The sequence below is a fragment of the Pteropus alecto genome, unplaced genomic scaffold (genome assembly GCF_000325575.1).
Source record: "Pteropus alecto unplaced genomic scaffold, ASM32557v1 scaffold20, whole genome shotgun sequence".
Classification (NCBI taxonomy): Eukaryota; Metazoa; Chordata; class Mammalia; order Chiroptera; family Pteropodidae; genus Pteropus; species Pteropus alecto.
The window spans coordinates 37,296,004-37,311,141 of record NW_006436298.1 but is presented as its reverse complement, the minus strand read 5'-3'; the positions used below and the strand labels follow the sequence as shown (position 1 = coordinate 37,311,141).

The following is a 15,138-nucleotide window of genomic DNA, read 5'->3' as shown; positions in this document are numbered from 1 at the left end:
CAATATACATAAAACGTATCCCTTTAATCATTTTTAAGTGTACAATTCAGGGGCAGTACATACAGTTCCAATGTTGTCCAACTACCAACAGTATCCATTTCCACAACCTTTTCATCCTCCCATATGGAAACTTTGTACTCATTAAATAACTCGTATTCCCACTCCCCACCCCCGGTTCCTCAGGTCTGGCAACCTCAAGTACATATCTGTCTCTACGAATCTGTATAGTGTAGGTATCTTATATAATAGAAATCACACAATATTTGTCCTTTTGTGTGTGGCTTATTTCACTTAGCATGTGTTTACAATTCCCCCACATTGCCACATGTATGTATCACAATTTCATTCTTTTTTAAGGCTAATATTCCACTGTATGTATATTTTGTTTATTCATTTCTTGACAGACATGGGTTGTTTCCACCTTTTGGCTATTGTAAATAATGCCACTATAAACACTGGTATACAAGTTTATGAATCCCTTGTAGGCTAGGGGCTAAGACCTCAATTTAGGATTTGTGAGTCCCTGCTTTCAATTCTTTTGCGTACATACCTAGGAGTGAAATTACTGGTAATATGGAAATTCTATGTTCAACTTTTTGAGGAATCATCAAACTGTTTTCCATGGCAGTATACCATTTTATGTTCCCACTAGCAATGCATGAGAGTTCCAATTTCTCTACATCTTTATCAACTTATTTTCTTTTTTTATTATATCCATCCCTAGTGGATATGAAGTGGTGTCTCACTGTGATTTGGGTTTGCGTTTCTCTAATGATGATGAGCATCTTTTCATGTGCTTACTGGCCATCTGAATATTTCCTCTAGAGAAATATCGTTTGCCTATTTTTTAACTAGGTTGTTTTTTTGCTGTTGAGATTGGAAGTTCTTTATATATTTTGGATATTAATCCATTAGCAGATATGTGATTTACAAATATAGTCTCCCATTCTTTGAGTCATCTTTTCACTCTTTTGATGATGTCCTCTGATGCACAAATGCTTTTAATTTTGATGAACCCAGTATATTTTTTAAAAGAATGAAAATAAAGTGGCACCAAAATGGATGGCTAAAATAATAAAGGCAGATAATACCAAAGATTAGTAAGAACGTGGCACAACTGGAACTCTCATATATTTTGCTGGGGATATAAATTACCTGAGAATATTGTTTACAGTATATACTCAAAAGCACAGGCATATTAAGTGATCTAACAATTCTACTGTTAGTTACACATGCCCAAAAGAACAGTATATGCTCACCAAAAGACATAAAAGCCCCAAACTGGAAACAACCAAATGTCCATTAAGAGCAGAATGGATAGAGGTCTTCTGGTTAAGATGGTGAATAGGTAAACACTGTGCTCGCCTCCTCAACAAAATCACAACTAAATTATAGAACAACCATCACTGAGAACCAGAAGGCTAGCTGAACAGAATCTTTATAACTAAGGCTATAAAGAAGTCACATCAAGACTGGTAGGAGAGACAGAGATGCAGAACAGGCAAGTCCCATACCCACAGTGTGGTGATTAAGAATCAGGAGGGATATCTTGGCAACAGAGGACCCCCCTGAGAAGTGGGGAGGTGAAGATGGGGGGTTCCAGGCCAGATCACCAGTGCCAGGAAGGCATCCTCGCAACAACATGTGGCTATGAAAAGCAGCAGAATACTGTCCTAGAAAGACAACAGGCTGTGAGACTGAGGCACTGCAGGTTTTAAAGGGCCTAAGCAGAGACTTACTCACTTTGAGCTCCAGCACCAGGGTAGAAGCACAAAACAACACTGGGGACATACAAGAAAATAAACTGACCAGCTTTGGGGCAAAGGCTGGAGGTATAGGGGTCAGGGCAGCTCTCTCCAAGGACAGAAGTGCTGGCAGATGCCACTGTTCCTTTGTTGAGCCCTGCTCCTACCCAGCCTGCAAGCACAGAGTGGTGGCATATCTGAGCTCTCCATTACCCTGGCTAATGCCTCTCACCCTGCCACGGGGGATTCCAAGACCCGGCCCCAAGCCAGCTCTAGAGCCCTGCCTAAACCTCTTACAGGGGCTTTCCCATGCAAGCCACAGCTGTGTTAGAAACTTTCCTAGATTCTCTCAAAGGTCCACAAACCCCAAACAAGCAGTAGCTAGCCTCAGCATGCCCCATAGCTCTTGCTAGAGTGATCTCCAGCGTGGCACAGTTAGCAGTTGGCCTCAGTTCACAGCACAGACTCTCCTAGGAACCTCCAAGCCCAGCACAGGCAGCTACCAACCAAAGATCACTGTGTAGTTCCTACCAGGTGGCCCTGGGCCAGGCACAGGGTGGATGATCTGTGCCTGCACCAAAGCCCTGCCCAAAAGGCCCCAGACCACACATGAGCACCTGGTGGCTTCAGAATACACTAGAGCACCAACTAATTACCTCCACAAAAAAAACATCCAAAGGGTAAACTCAGCAGGCACCACAGTCTTGCAAAAGCGAATCCTGCTCCATCTGGCCACGCCCAACACAAAAGCTCGTCTGCAGTAACCACAGCCATTCCTGTCAGCCTGAGGGTCAATCTTACCCACTGACGTGCCAACAGCAATCAAGGTTCAAACATGACAGGAGAGCATACACAACCTACACAAAGAACACCCCTGGAACATCCAGCTCAGGTGACCAGAGAAACTGTGCTACTGAGCCCCACAGGATGCCTACTATACAAAAACACCCTGCCAAGACTGGGAGGTATAACAAATCTACCTAATACAAAGAAACAAACACAGGGAGTCAGCCAAAATCAGGAGATAAAGAAATGAGTCCCAAGCGAAAAATAAGGAAAAAAAAAAAAAACCAAAAAGAACTAAATGAAATGGAACAAGCAATATACCAGATACAGAGTTCAAAACATTGGTTATAAGGATGCTCAATGAACTTACGGGAAAAACAGATGAGCTCAATGAGAACTTCAACAAAGAGAAAACATAAAAAAGAACCAATCAGAAATGAAGAATACAATAACTGAAATAAATACATGAGATGGAATCAACAGCAGATTAGATAAAGCAGAGGATCAAATCAGCAATATGGAAGACAAGGTAGCATAAAACACCCAATCAAAACAGCAAAAAGAAAAAAGAATTTTTTAAAATGAGGATAGTTTAAGGGACCTCTGAGACAACATCAAGCCTAACAACATTCACATCACACGGGTACCAGAAGAGAGAACAAAGGATTAAAAACCTATTTGAAAAAATAATGACTGAAACGTCCATAACTTGGTGAAGAAAGTAAACATACAAGCCCAGAAAGCACAGAGTCCCAAACAAGATGAACCCAAAGAGACCCATACCAAGACACATCATTATTAAAATGCCAAAGGTTAAAGACAAAGAGAGAATCTTAAAAGCATTTACTTACAAGAAAGCTCCTTGTCAGTTGATTTCTCAACAGAAACTTTGCAGGCCCAAAGGGATTGGTACGGAATGTCAAAAGTAATGTAAAGCAAGGACCTACAGCCAAGATTACTTTACCCAGCCAGACTATTATCTAAAATCAAAGGGGATAAAGAGGTTCCCAGACAAGGAAAAGCTAAAGGAGTTCATCACCACCAAACCAGTATTACAAGAAATGTTAAAAAGACTTCAAGAAAAAAATACAAATATAAATAAGAAAATATCACAAACGAAAAAAACTAACAAATGCAAACACATGATATAAGCAGTGGATCAATCAACACTAAAACTAGTACAAAGATTAAAAGGCAAAAGTAAAAAGATCATGTGTAATTACAACCGTAAATTAAGGGACACACACAAAAGAAGTACAAAATGATGACAAAAACATAAACGCGGAGGGGGTCAGTAAAAGTGGTGATTTTAAAATGTATTTGAACTTAAGTGACCATGGACTTAAAATAGACTGCTATACACATAGCTAGGTATATGAAGTACATGGTAATCACAAACCAAAACTCTGTAAGAGATATACATAAGAGATATACAGGAAATAAGAGAAAAGGAATCCAAACACACTACAGAAAGTCATCAACCTATAAGAGCACAAGAGAGTAAGAAAGGAACAGAGAAGAACTATAAAAACAATCAGAAAACAATCAAACGGCAAAAACTACATACCTATCAAAAATTACTTTAAATGTAAATGGATTAAATGCTCTAAGCAAAAGAAATGGATAAAAAAGATTTGGTACTTATATACAAAGGAAAATTCCATATCCATTAAAAAAAAATATGAAATCTTATCATTTGCAGCTACATGGTATTATGTAAGACAAGCCACACAGAATAAGATAGGATATCACTTATATGTGGAAATCTAAAAACCAAAATAAACAAGGAAACAAAAATGAAACAAACTCAGAGATATAGAGAACATTTTGATGACTACCAGATGGGAGAGGGGCTGGGTGAAAAAGGAGAAAGGATTAAGATATACAAATGGCCAGTTATAAAAACAGTCATGTGGATGTAAAGAACAGCATAGGGAATATAGTCAATAACACTGTATAGCTATGTATATTGTCAGATGGGTACCAGACTTATCAGGGGGATCACTTCATAAGGCATATAAATGTCTAATCACTATGTTGCACATCTGAAACAAATATAATATTGTATGTCAACTATACCTGAAAAATAAAATTGAAATTAAAAATTAAAAAAATAGAACGGATAAATTGTGGTATAATCATATGCTAGAATATAACACACAACACGCTAATGAACCTCTCTCACTGGTAGCATATACACCACGGTCAGATGTTAATTCCTATTACTTACCACACTGGGTTTATAGCACAGCTGTAAAGGTTAAGGAGTCTCACCCAGGCTTCCAATCACAAGTCAAGAACATAGGAGCCTTTGACTGACAGTTCAGAGCTCTATAACTGTTAATTTGTAATTTCTAAATTCAGATATATTTCAAAGTCAAATGATCTAAAGTTATGAAAATCTTTAAATGTGTATCACTCACCTTTGCTTTTAAAAGGTCAGACGTTTCAGAATGATTATTATATGGCTTTTGCTGCACTGGTTGCCTGTGCTTTACCCACTGGTCGCCAGGAGAACCTTCAGGAAATAACTGCTGACTGTGGCGGAATTTGGTTCGACTATACCAAGATTTTAAAAATAAAAACCAGATCAGAAAATTGTCACTTACAGTTCTTCCGATACCTTAATTACAAATTTTACTTATTTATTATCTATCTTCCCATAATGGAACGTAAGTTCCACAAGGGGAGGGGTTCTCGTCTGCTTTGTGTACCATCCCCAGCACACAAGAGTGTCTGGTGTTCAATATTTCTTGAATGAATCAGTAATCTGTTATTTTTAATCCTAAACTTTTCTAAAACTATCAAATCCACCTCCTCACTACAAGTATGACTACAAGCGAGGATACTTTTAAAATTCTGAAAATAATTATTCTTAAAATTAACTGAAACAAACAAACATAGGTAGATTTTCCTTTTTAATAGGGCAGACAACTCATATTCTTACTAGGATGTTTAAAGTGTAGAATTTGATGCTGCACATCATGGACCCCATGTATGCTGGAAGAGTACATGAAAAATTAAGCTATATTCCAAAAGCAAAAAATTATGGGGTCCAAGACAAAGGCTGAGCAAATTAAAAAAAGACCCAGTTTCAAATTCTTATGCAAAAGAATTTGATTGTAAAAGATTGTACTCATGCAATAGTTCTGTGATAAAGAAATACCATTCTTAGTACCACTTACATATATAATACGATCTAGAATCACTAATCCCCAAGAACTGTATTATAGGAATATTGCTTCTGAATATTTCAGAGTTCTTCCCCTTTACAACTTAAAAATTACATTAAAATTGCAGCCTCTCTTTCTTCAGACAAAATTCCAATATTTCCTCCAACAAACCATCACAGACATTAGCCTATATGCTAAAAACACACACTCCCCTCACTAAGAAACCTGAAATTTGGTTAGAGAAGTTAGTTTATTATCTCTTCATTATATCCTATTCTCCAAGACCACAAACCCTAATATTAAAGATATGGAAGTATGTCACACTATGGTAGATAGATTTTCCCAAACATAAACAGTCATACAATTTTTTCCAAACATTATTTCAGAACTATTTAGTGGTGTCTTTTTTTTTTAAATCTTGGCTGCATTCCTGTCTACTTTAGTTTTTGTATACTGTTTCACTTAACTCTATTGGTATATAATTTGGTGATTATAGTCATAGACTCTGAAAGGCAGAAATGGCTCTTAAAGCATTTAGTCCAAACTCCTGTCTTCATAAAACCCAACTAAGATGAAATATTCTCTGTGTATTTAAAAATACTGTGGTTTACTCCTATTAATTTTTGAAGCTCTAGGATAAAAACAAAACATCTAAATTAAAGGAAGTGTAAAAAGCTACTCTCTGAACCTAACATAGGCAAAGTTCTAGCAAGCTGATTAAAAATATGTGTTTATTTAACAAAATTACTTACTCAGCCTACTCCGTAATTGTGATTTAGATACTATTAAGTTCCAACCAAGAAAATGTTCTTTGTGGTTTAGATTCGTGTAATAGTCACTATTTATAATACTATGGAAAGAAAAGAAGCAACCCCGCCCAAGTCTTCACAGTTCTTTCTGAATAAATGATACATGAGCATCTTTCATCTCCCCTCAATATATCTGCCATTCAACTGTCTTCAGAAACTCAATGATCTCTAAAGTAGAATATAATAACAGAAAAATAACAGTATATATACAAAAGATTTCTTTTCCTCCTCCTCTATCCATTTAAAAAGTTGGTATCCCCCTGCGTATACTTTTTAAAAATGTGCCTAAAGCTCCTTTCCAATTCCAATTAACCTTTTACATCTCATCAAAAAACCTTAAAAAAAAAAAAACCGTGAGACTAGTAAAAAAATAGTAACTACAAAAGGAATCCAATACCTCTGCAAACTTTAGAAGCAAAATACTACTGAATTAAAAATTATCAGAAAGTGAGAATCCCACAAATATATTTCTTTACCTCAATTTTTCCACAGTGGGTTTAGCAGGTGTGCTACTAGCTGAAGAAAATCCATTGTCACTGTCTGAAGAATCTCCAAATCTTCGAGAAAGCCAGTCCCTTAACGGTCTATAGAAACACAAAGAGTTCACTCTTAAAGCCTGGCTATATAAAGAAGCTGACTATTAGAATTGTGAAGGTTCATTTTGTATTTCAAGAAATATGAAGATACCTGATAAAGGGAATAGCCATAAAAAATTTGTTAGGTGCCAAACCAAGTTTGGACTTTGGGGTCATATCATTTCTATGACAAGGCAATTTCTCTATGGAGAACCACTCAATGTTCTGAAACACAAGAAAATAATTCATTCAGTTAATTATTATCAAGGAGTTTCTAAGAGCAATTTCCTACTTTATTTAATTGGGCTCCTGTTTAGCAACCTGAAAATAATTTCAATTACATACCCGAATTTCTCTTCTGGTTTTCGGGTTAAATTTTGTGTCTTTTGGAATTCCTGGAATGATGTACAAACGAGCAAGCTGGTCATTGATTCGAAGTTCAATGTAATCATCCTTACAAATATAATCTTTGATATCAAAACCAGTTTCTTCAAAGACCTGGAAATAACAAGTTTGGATGATGATTTTCAGTTTTTGTGGTCAGACCTTCAGCTCATTAAAATTTATTTCAAAGACAAAAATATCCAAGCAATTAAAGGCATGAAAACACTTAGGCAGGAAGTCAGATTGTTCTAGGGTCTATTTCTAGTTCTAGCTCTGCCTCTACTGAACTTTTCAACTAAGGAAGAACCTCTTTACATATCTGAGCCTATGTTTCTTGGCCTCGGAAAAAGAAAATAAAGAAGTATGTATTTGGTCTTTGCCTCCCCTTTGTGGCACACAGTTCCTAAAACCCTTAGAATTTCCTAAGTGATAAGAGCAGAAACAGTGCCTCTTGTTGTTAATTAAGCGGCTTTTGGACCACACCTAAGAACTAGGGTTGGTTTCCAGGAGAACCAAGGAAGTTGAGTAGAGAGCTGGAACTCTCCAGGGAAGGAAGAGAGGCGGAGACTGCCAATGACCAATGACTTAACCTACCACGCCTATGTCACAAAGCCTCCAAAAAACTCAAAGGAACAGAGTTCGGAAAGTTTACAGGTTGGTAAACATGTGGAGATTTGGGGAATGGTGCTCTAGGAGAAAGCATGCAAGCTCCATGCCCTTTCTTCATACTTTGCCCTATCCATCTCTTCCATCTACTATCCCTGAATTATATCTTTTTATAATAGGTGATCTGTAAGTAAAACATTTCTCTGAGTTCTGTGGGCTGCTCTAGCAAATTAATTGAACTCAAAGAGGGGGTCGTTGGAACCTCCAATCTATAGCCAGTTGGCCAGTAAGTAGCACAGGTGACAACCCGAACTTGCAACTGGCATCTGAAGCAGGGAGCAGTCTTGTGGGACTGAGCCCTTAACCCGTAGAATCTGATGCTATCGCTCGGTACACAGTATCAGAATTGAGTTGAATTGTAGGACACCCAGCTGGTATCTAAAAATTCTTAGTGATGTGGGGAAACCCCACATACACATCGTAACTGGCTCCAGAAACCTTAAGATCTTAGAGTACACATCAGTGGTTCCCAACCTGTAGGAAGTGCATCACTGGGGACCACATATGGATTTTATTCACAGCATCCACAAATCTACATAAATACTAAGCTGCAGACTAAAAAATAAAACTACTTTTCAAACATGTGATTTCTACTAACATTTAAATGGGCAGATTTCAAATGTACAGCTACAACCACATTTGTATGCGGACTGGGGGAGGTTAGTAAATGCAAAAGAACTGAAAACTAGTTAACTGGATTAATGAATTTAAAACTGTCTTTCCTTAGTAGTGCCTCAAAGGCTGGAGAGGAGGTACTGGGAGAATATAAACTTCAGATATTAATGTTATATGTGACCCTCACCTTTTCCCTCAAACAGAGAAGCCATGCTTAATCTAATCAACATACTAAGCTTCTGCTTAAACAAACAAACAAACAAACAAACAAACAAAAAACACTGGTCTCTTCTGGTCTTAAAGTTCAAGTAACAGTTGTATTTCCCTAACAACATCCTTACCTACTTCACGCTCAAATCAAAAAAAATTTGGTACCCTCAGTGACTAAAAACCACTGTGAACCTTTTATGCGGGAGTTCTCCTCCCCGTTTCCTCTATTTTCAGCATCTCCCAATCAATCAGTGGGATAGATGACATCAAAACACACGCACAGGCCTGAATCTCTTGCAAAGCATGGGTGTGGAGCAGCTATTTCTACCCATTCCTTTTGTCGCTCCCCTCTTCCTCTTGTCAGTTCATGTACACTTTCCTACCTTAAGAGGCCATGTCTATACTTCTCCCAGGCCTGTGTAGTCTGTGACTCTCGATTTAAGTTCCTCCATGAAACCTAAGTCATCTCTATCAACTTCTGTATACTCCTCCACATGTCAATATTTGTATTTTCTTTTTTAGAAATGACAGACTGGGTACATGTGTGATATTGGAAAAAAAGTTCTCTTGTCCTGTTTCTTTATATCCACACCTGGCATTGTACATACACATAGAAACTGACTATAGTAGAGGTGATAACTGACATTCAAACACACCTTTTCCAAAATAAAATTCCAGAATACTCGGTGATAGAGGTTTCACAATTCTCTACTTTCCCAAACCTCACCATTTATACATATATAAAACTATGTAATTACATCATCAATCATGGAACTGATTTCACAACTCATGTATGGTATCTAAACATTCTCATTAGAGCAGAAGTCTAGATGCTGTGGTTTTCCTTTTCTTTGAAACTAAGATCTACTCTACTGCTTAAATGGCTTTAAAATATGTTTCTGATTATAAATCAATCTTGACAGATATTAGATTTATAACTAATTAAGACTAGTTTACCTAAAAGTTTACATGTCGATGACCTATGAAATTCTTGTCATCAAAGGCTCCATTAACAGAGCCAAAAAGAAAGACATAAACCAGAATACACTCAAATCCAGAAAACATTAAAAAGTCCTATATATCAATAAGTAACCTAACTTTAAATACATAGGTAAAATATTAAGTGGGTACTTAATATAGGACATTCAAATGGCCAATAAAAATATGACAATGTGTTCAACATGTTAAACTTCAGGAAAATGCAAATTAAAAGCACAATGACAAACCATTAAAATTTTTAAATGATATATACTTAACATATAATAGTGTATTAGTTTCCAGTATATGATATAATGATTCGGTATTTGTATTATTGCAAAATAACTGAGTTTTCCAGTTTTATTGATACAACTGACATACATCATCATATAAGATATAAAGCATAATGCTGTGACTTACATATACTGTGAAATGATTACCACAATAAGTTTAGTTAGCATCCATCATCTCACATAGGTAGAATAAAAAGTAACCAAAACAAAAAAAAACTTTTTTAAATCGTAAGAACTCTTAGGATCTACTCTCTTCACTGTCATACGTATCTTATAAAGCAGCGTTAACTACAGTCATGTTGCACATTACATCCCTAGTACTTATCTTATAAATGGAAATTTAAACCTTCAACCACCTTCCTCCAAATCCCCACGTCCCCCCACACCCCACCTACCTTTGGTAACCACAAATCTAATCTCTTTTTCTATGAGTTTTTTCCAGATTCACACCTAACTCTTGAACAATACAAGGGGTTATGGGCGTCAAACCCTGATACGAAAATCTGTGTATAACTTTTGACTCCCCAAAAACTTAATTTCCCCTCAGTATCCACAGGGGATTGATTCCAGGGCTCCCCCATCCACCGTAGATACCAAAATGTATGGATGATCAAGTCCACTATGTAAAAAGGTGTGCAATAACACAAACTTGGCATTCCATATCCACAGACTCTCAACTGCAGACTGAAAACAGTCCAGGTATTTATTGAAAACACTCTGCACAGCTCAACCATTTATTGAAAGGTCAACTGTCACTGAGATAATACAGTATTTGTCTTTCTCTGTCTTCACTTAGCATGGATGGAGCCCTCAAGGTCCATCCATGTTGTCGAAAAAGACAGGATTACGTTGTTTTTAATGGCCGAATAATATTCCATTGTGTATATATATACACAATAGAGTATTACACATATGTATACATATATATACACACACACAATGGAATATATACAATGGTACATACACGTGTACGTATATGTGTGTGTATATACACACACACATATCACAACTTCATCCACTGATGGACATTTAGGCTGTTTACATGTCTGTCTGTTGTAAATAATGTTATGAACACGTGGGTCCATATAGCTTTTCAAGTTAGTGTTTTCATTTCCTTTAGATATATTCCCAAAAGTAGAACTGCTAGATCACATGGTAGTTCTATTTTTAATTTTCTGAAGATCCTCCATACTGTTTTCCACAGTGGCTGTACCAGTTTACAATCCCACCAACAGTACACGAGGGTTCCCTTTTCTTCACATCTTCCCCAGTGTTTGTTAACTCTTGTCTTTTTGATAATAGGTGTGAGGTGGTATCTCATTGTGGTTTTGATTTACATTTCCCTATTGAGCATCTTTTCATGTACCTGTTCGCCATCTGTATATCTTCTTTGGAAAAATGTCTATTCAGGTCCTCTGTGAGTTTAACTGATTAGGCTTTTTTTTTTTTTTGGCTGAGTAGTATGAGTTCTTCATATATTTTGAATATTAACCCCTAAGATATTCAGTTTGCAAATATTTTCCCCATTTTGTATGTTGTCTTTCACTTTGTTGACAGTTTTTCTGTGCAGAGGCTTTTTAGTTTGATGTTGTCCCACTTCTTTATCTTTTTCACTTTGCCGCTTGTACTTTAGGTGTCATATTTAAAAAATCACTACAAATACCCATGTCAAAAGCTTTTACACGTTTTCTTCTAGAAGTTTCATAGTTTCAGGTATTACATTTAGGTCTATAATCCAGACCCAACCCCTGGACCACAGACTGGCACTGATCCATGGCCTGTTAGGAACCCAGCCACGCAGCAGGAAGTGAGTAGTGGGCCAGTGAGCAAATCATCTTTATTTGCAGCTGCTCCCCAGCACTAGCGTCACCTCAAATCCACCTCAGATCATCAGGCATTAGATTCTCATAGGGGCACTGGTTCCGAGTGGCAAAAAGGTTGGGGATTGCTGCTTAAAAACATTACAATTTTTGTGAATGGTATAAAATAATTTCTTTCTCTTACATATGGATATTTAATTTTCCCAGCACTGTTTACTGGAGACTATCTTCTCTCCACTGAATTCTCTTAGTTCCCTTGTCAAGTATTAGTTGACCAAATATGTTTGGGTTTATATCTGGGCTCCTGATTTGTTCCATTGGTCTATTTCTTTTTTTATGCCAGTACCATACTGTTTTGATTACTATAGCTTTAAAGTATAGCTTGAAACAAGTAGTGTGATGCCTCCCACTCCATTCTTTCTTAGAACTGCTGTGCCTGTTCAGGATCTTTTGTGGTTCCATTAAGTTTTAGGATTTTTTCTGCTTCTGTATAAAGTGCCATTGGAATCTCGGGGATTACACTGAATCTATTGATGGCTTTTAGTAGCACTGACATTTTAACAGTGTCAATTCTTCCAATCCATGAACAGAGAATAAAATTCCACTTGTAGGCCAGGACAACCAGAACTCTCTCATATGTAGGTGGTGGGGAATGTAAATTGATACAACCACCTGGAAAACTTTCAGCAGTAGGTATGCAGCTTCCCTATGATTAAGTCCACTCCTAAAAAACCGAGGACTGACTTACCTCAAAGTACATGTATAGGAATATTTGCAGCAGTTTTTTTTCATAATAGCCAAAAACTGGATACAATCCAATGCATAAGATAATGGATAAAGAATTGTTGTGAACTTATATACTGGAATACTACACAGAACAATAAAAAAGAACCAACTACTGTATACACAACAATATGGATGATCTTGCAGGCATCATTTAAGCCAAAGACACAAAATACAGTCTTTCTCCACTAATCAGTGAAGATAGAAATCAAAATAGTGGTTCCCTCAAGGAAGTAAGAAGTAGATGTGGGCTGAGAAGGGGCAGGAAAGAGTCTTCTGAGGTGCTGGAAATACTCTATCTGGATAGTGGGTTCACAGCTATACAAATATACAAAATGAATAAACTGTTAAGATTAGTGTACTTTGTTTTTATCTTCTGATAAAATTTTTTAAAAATTCATATATGGTTAATTCTATTTTTAGTTATTCTCTTTAGCTCCTTTCTTTGAATATACCTTACAATCAGAAATAGACATACCTACTCATGTTAAGTCTGTATAATAATTAGACACTATGCTAAAAGTAAACTGTATAATCTAAGTTGTTTGTGAGCAAAGCCTGTTACCTTTGTGTTACAAATTGTACAATGCATGAGCCTTAATAGGATACTTGATGGGGGATGGGGTAGAAACTGCTGAAAAGAACCATAATGGGCAATCAGTAAATTGAACATGGACTGTTCATGAGATAGATAACAACTACAATGTTACATTCCTGAATTTGATAATTACACTTGTGATTATATAAGAGAACTTCCTAGTTCTTATTTTTAAAATTTACATGCAGAAGTAATAAGGGGTTAACGGGCATTATGTCTTCAATTTAATTTACTATAAAATTATTCAACAATAATAATAAAAGCCATACACACATATGTATCAAGAGTAATAAAGTAAACATGGCTAAACATTAACAGGTAACGTATTCTTTGTGTTATTCTGACCATTTTTCTCCACACTTGAAATTATCTCAATATTAATGCAATTTTAAGGTGTCACATGTAATTAGTTTACTTTTTAGTGTAAATACATACTGTGTACTTACTAAATGACAGGTACTATCCTAGTCACTACAAAAATAAATAAAACAAGCCCTATTCTTTAAAGAGTCAGTCTAAAAATGAAAATAATCTTTGTAATATGAAATATATGCCAAGACATAGGAGGGTGCTGTGGGAGTACAGAATCAGGATGCCTAACTCAGCCCTGGGTAAAGGTGAGATGAGAATTGTGAGCTGGAGTGGTCACCTCTGGAAGGCTGGCATGGAGAGCATTCCTATTCTGCTGGATATACTTGAGCTAGGACTTAAAAGATGAAGAAGAGTTTGCCAGATAGGTAAGAAGAAATAATCATTCCCTTTAAATAGCTGAGAATGGCTACAACTGAAAAATTATATGGGCGGAAGAGGTACAATATGAGGCAAAATGAAAAGGGCCATCAGTGCTAACACGAGAAGCTTTAAACCCTGTACAACCGAACTGAGAATGAATATAATAAAGTAACAGACGTAATCTTTTGATTTGAAAAGTTTAGATAAAGACTAATTTGCCTCTAAAATTAGGTATTCACTCTCATCAAATAGTTACTAGGAAAAAATTTCAATCTTACATGTAGACATCAAAGATAAAAATTTTAATATCACACCTGTGAATCAAATCCATTCCTGTACTGTAAGTTAATGTTAATAATTGTAATACATAGTTAATGCACTAGCATTAACTTTTCAAATGCTATCAGATAAAAATTCCTAATATTAAAAATTGTGCTACCCAAAGAACACCAGCATAGACAGATGATGAAATCCTCTATGTCCTTTAAGCCTACGAGAAGAGGTGGAATAAGCCAACCGATAGTTCTTCTGTACAAATTCTACAAAGGTAAAATCATATAAACACATAGTTGGTTTCATTACAATAAAATAATATTGTTTTGCCAAATAATAAACTATATGAAATTGTGAAACTACAAGTGAATTGCCAAGTATCATTTGCTTGTCTCAAAAATAGTTGTTTCACAACTGACAACAAATACACTAAGGTTATCCTAACATATCCTTTCAATAATATCTAGAAAATGTTTTTTCATTTTTGTCCTAAATCTGCTTCATTGAATAAGTGATCAGAAATAACCCAATTAACAAAGGTGAACCAAAAAGATCAAAGGGAAGACTGGAAATTACGAACTAAGATGGTCTTTAGCTTTCTATCAACAATTATTCAATCCTTCTTCCTGAGAAGCCTGCTTGCCACCGCTTCTTTCAGCTCAGCCCACATACACAGTCCTTGTGTGTCAAATTCTGCT

The 15,138-nt window shown here is 36.3% G+C and overlaps 1 protein-coding gene across 2 annotated transcripts in view; it reads right to left on the bottom strand.

Moving 5' to 3' along the window:
• The window catches only part of DCP2 (decapping mRNA 2), a 47,155-nt gene that overhangs the window by 12,103 nt on the left and 19,914 nt on the right, over positions 1 to 15,138 (bottom strand). For both annotated transcript variants that reach the window (XM_006913286.3, XM_006913285.3), the window contains 4 exons: positions 7,434 to 7,586; positions 7,201 to 7,313; positions 6,990 to 7,097; positions 4,955 to 5,090 (listed from right to left, as the gene is read on the bottom strand). In XM_006913286.3, the coding sequence (XP_006913348.1) occupies positions 4,955 to 5,090; positions 6,990 to 7,097; positions 7,201 to 7,265 (309 nt within the window). In that variant the 5' untranslated portion in view covers positions 7,266 to 7,313; positions 7,434 to 7,586. The remainder of the gene's footprint in view (positions 1 to 4,954; positions 5,091 to 6,989; positions 7,098 to 7,200; positions 7,314 to 7,433; positions 7,587 to 15,138) is intronic.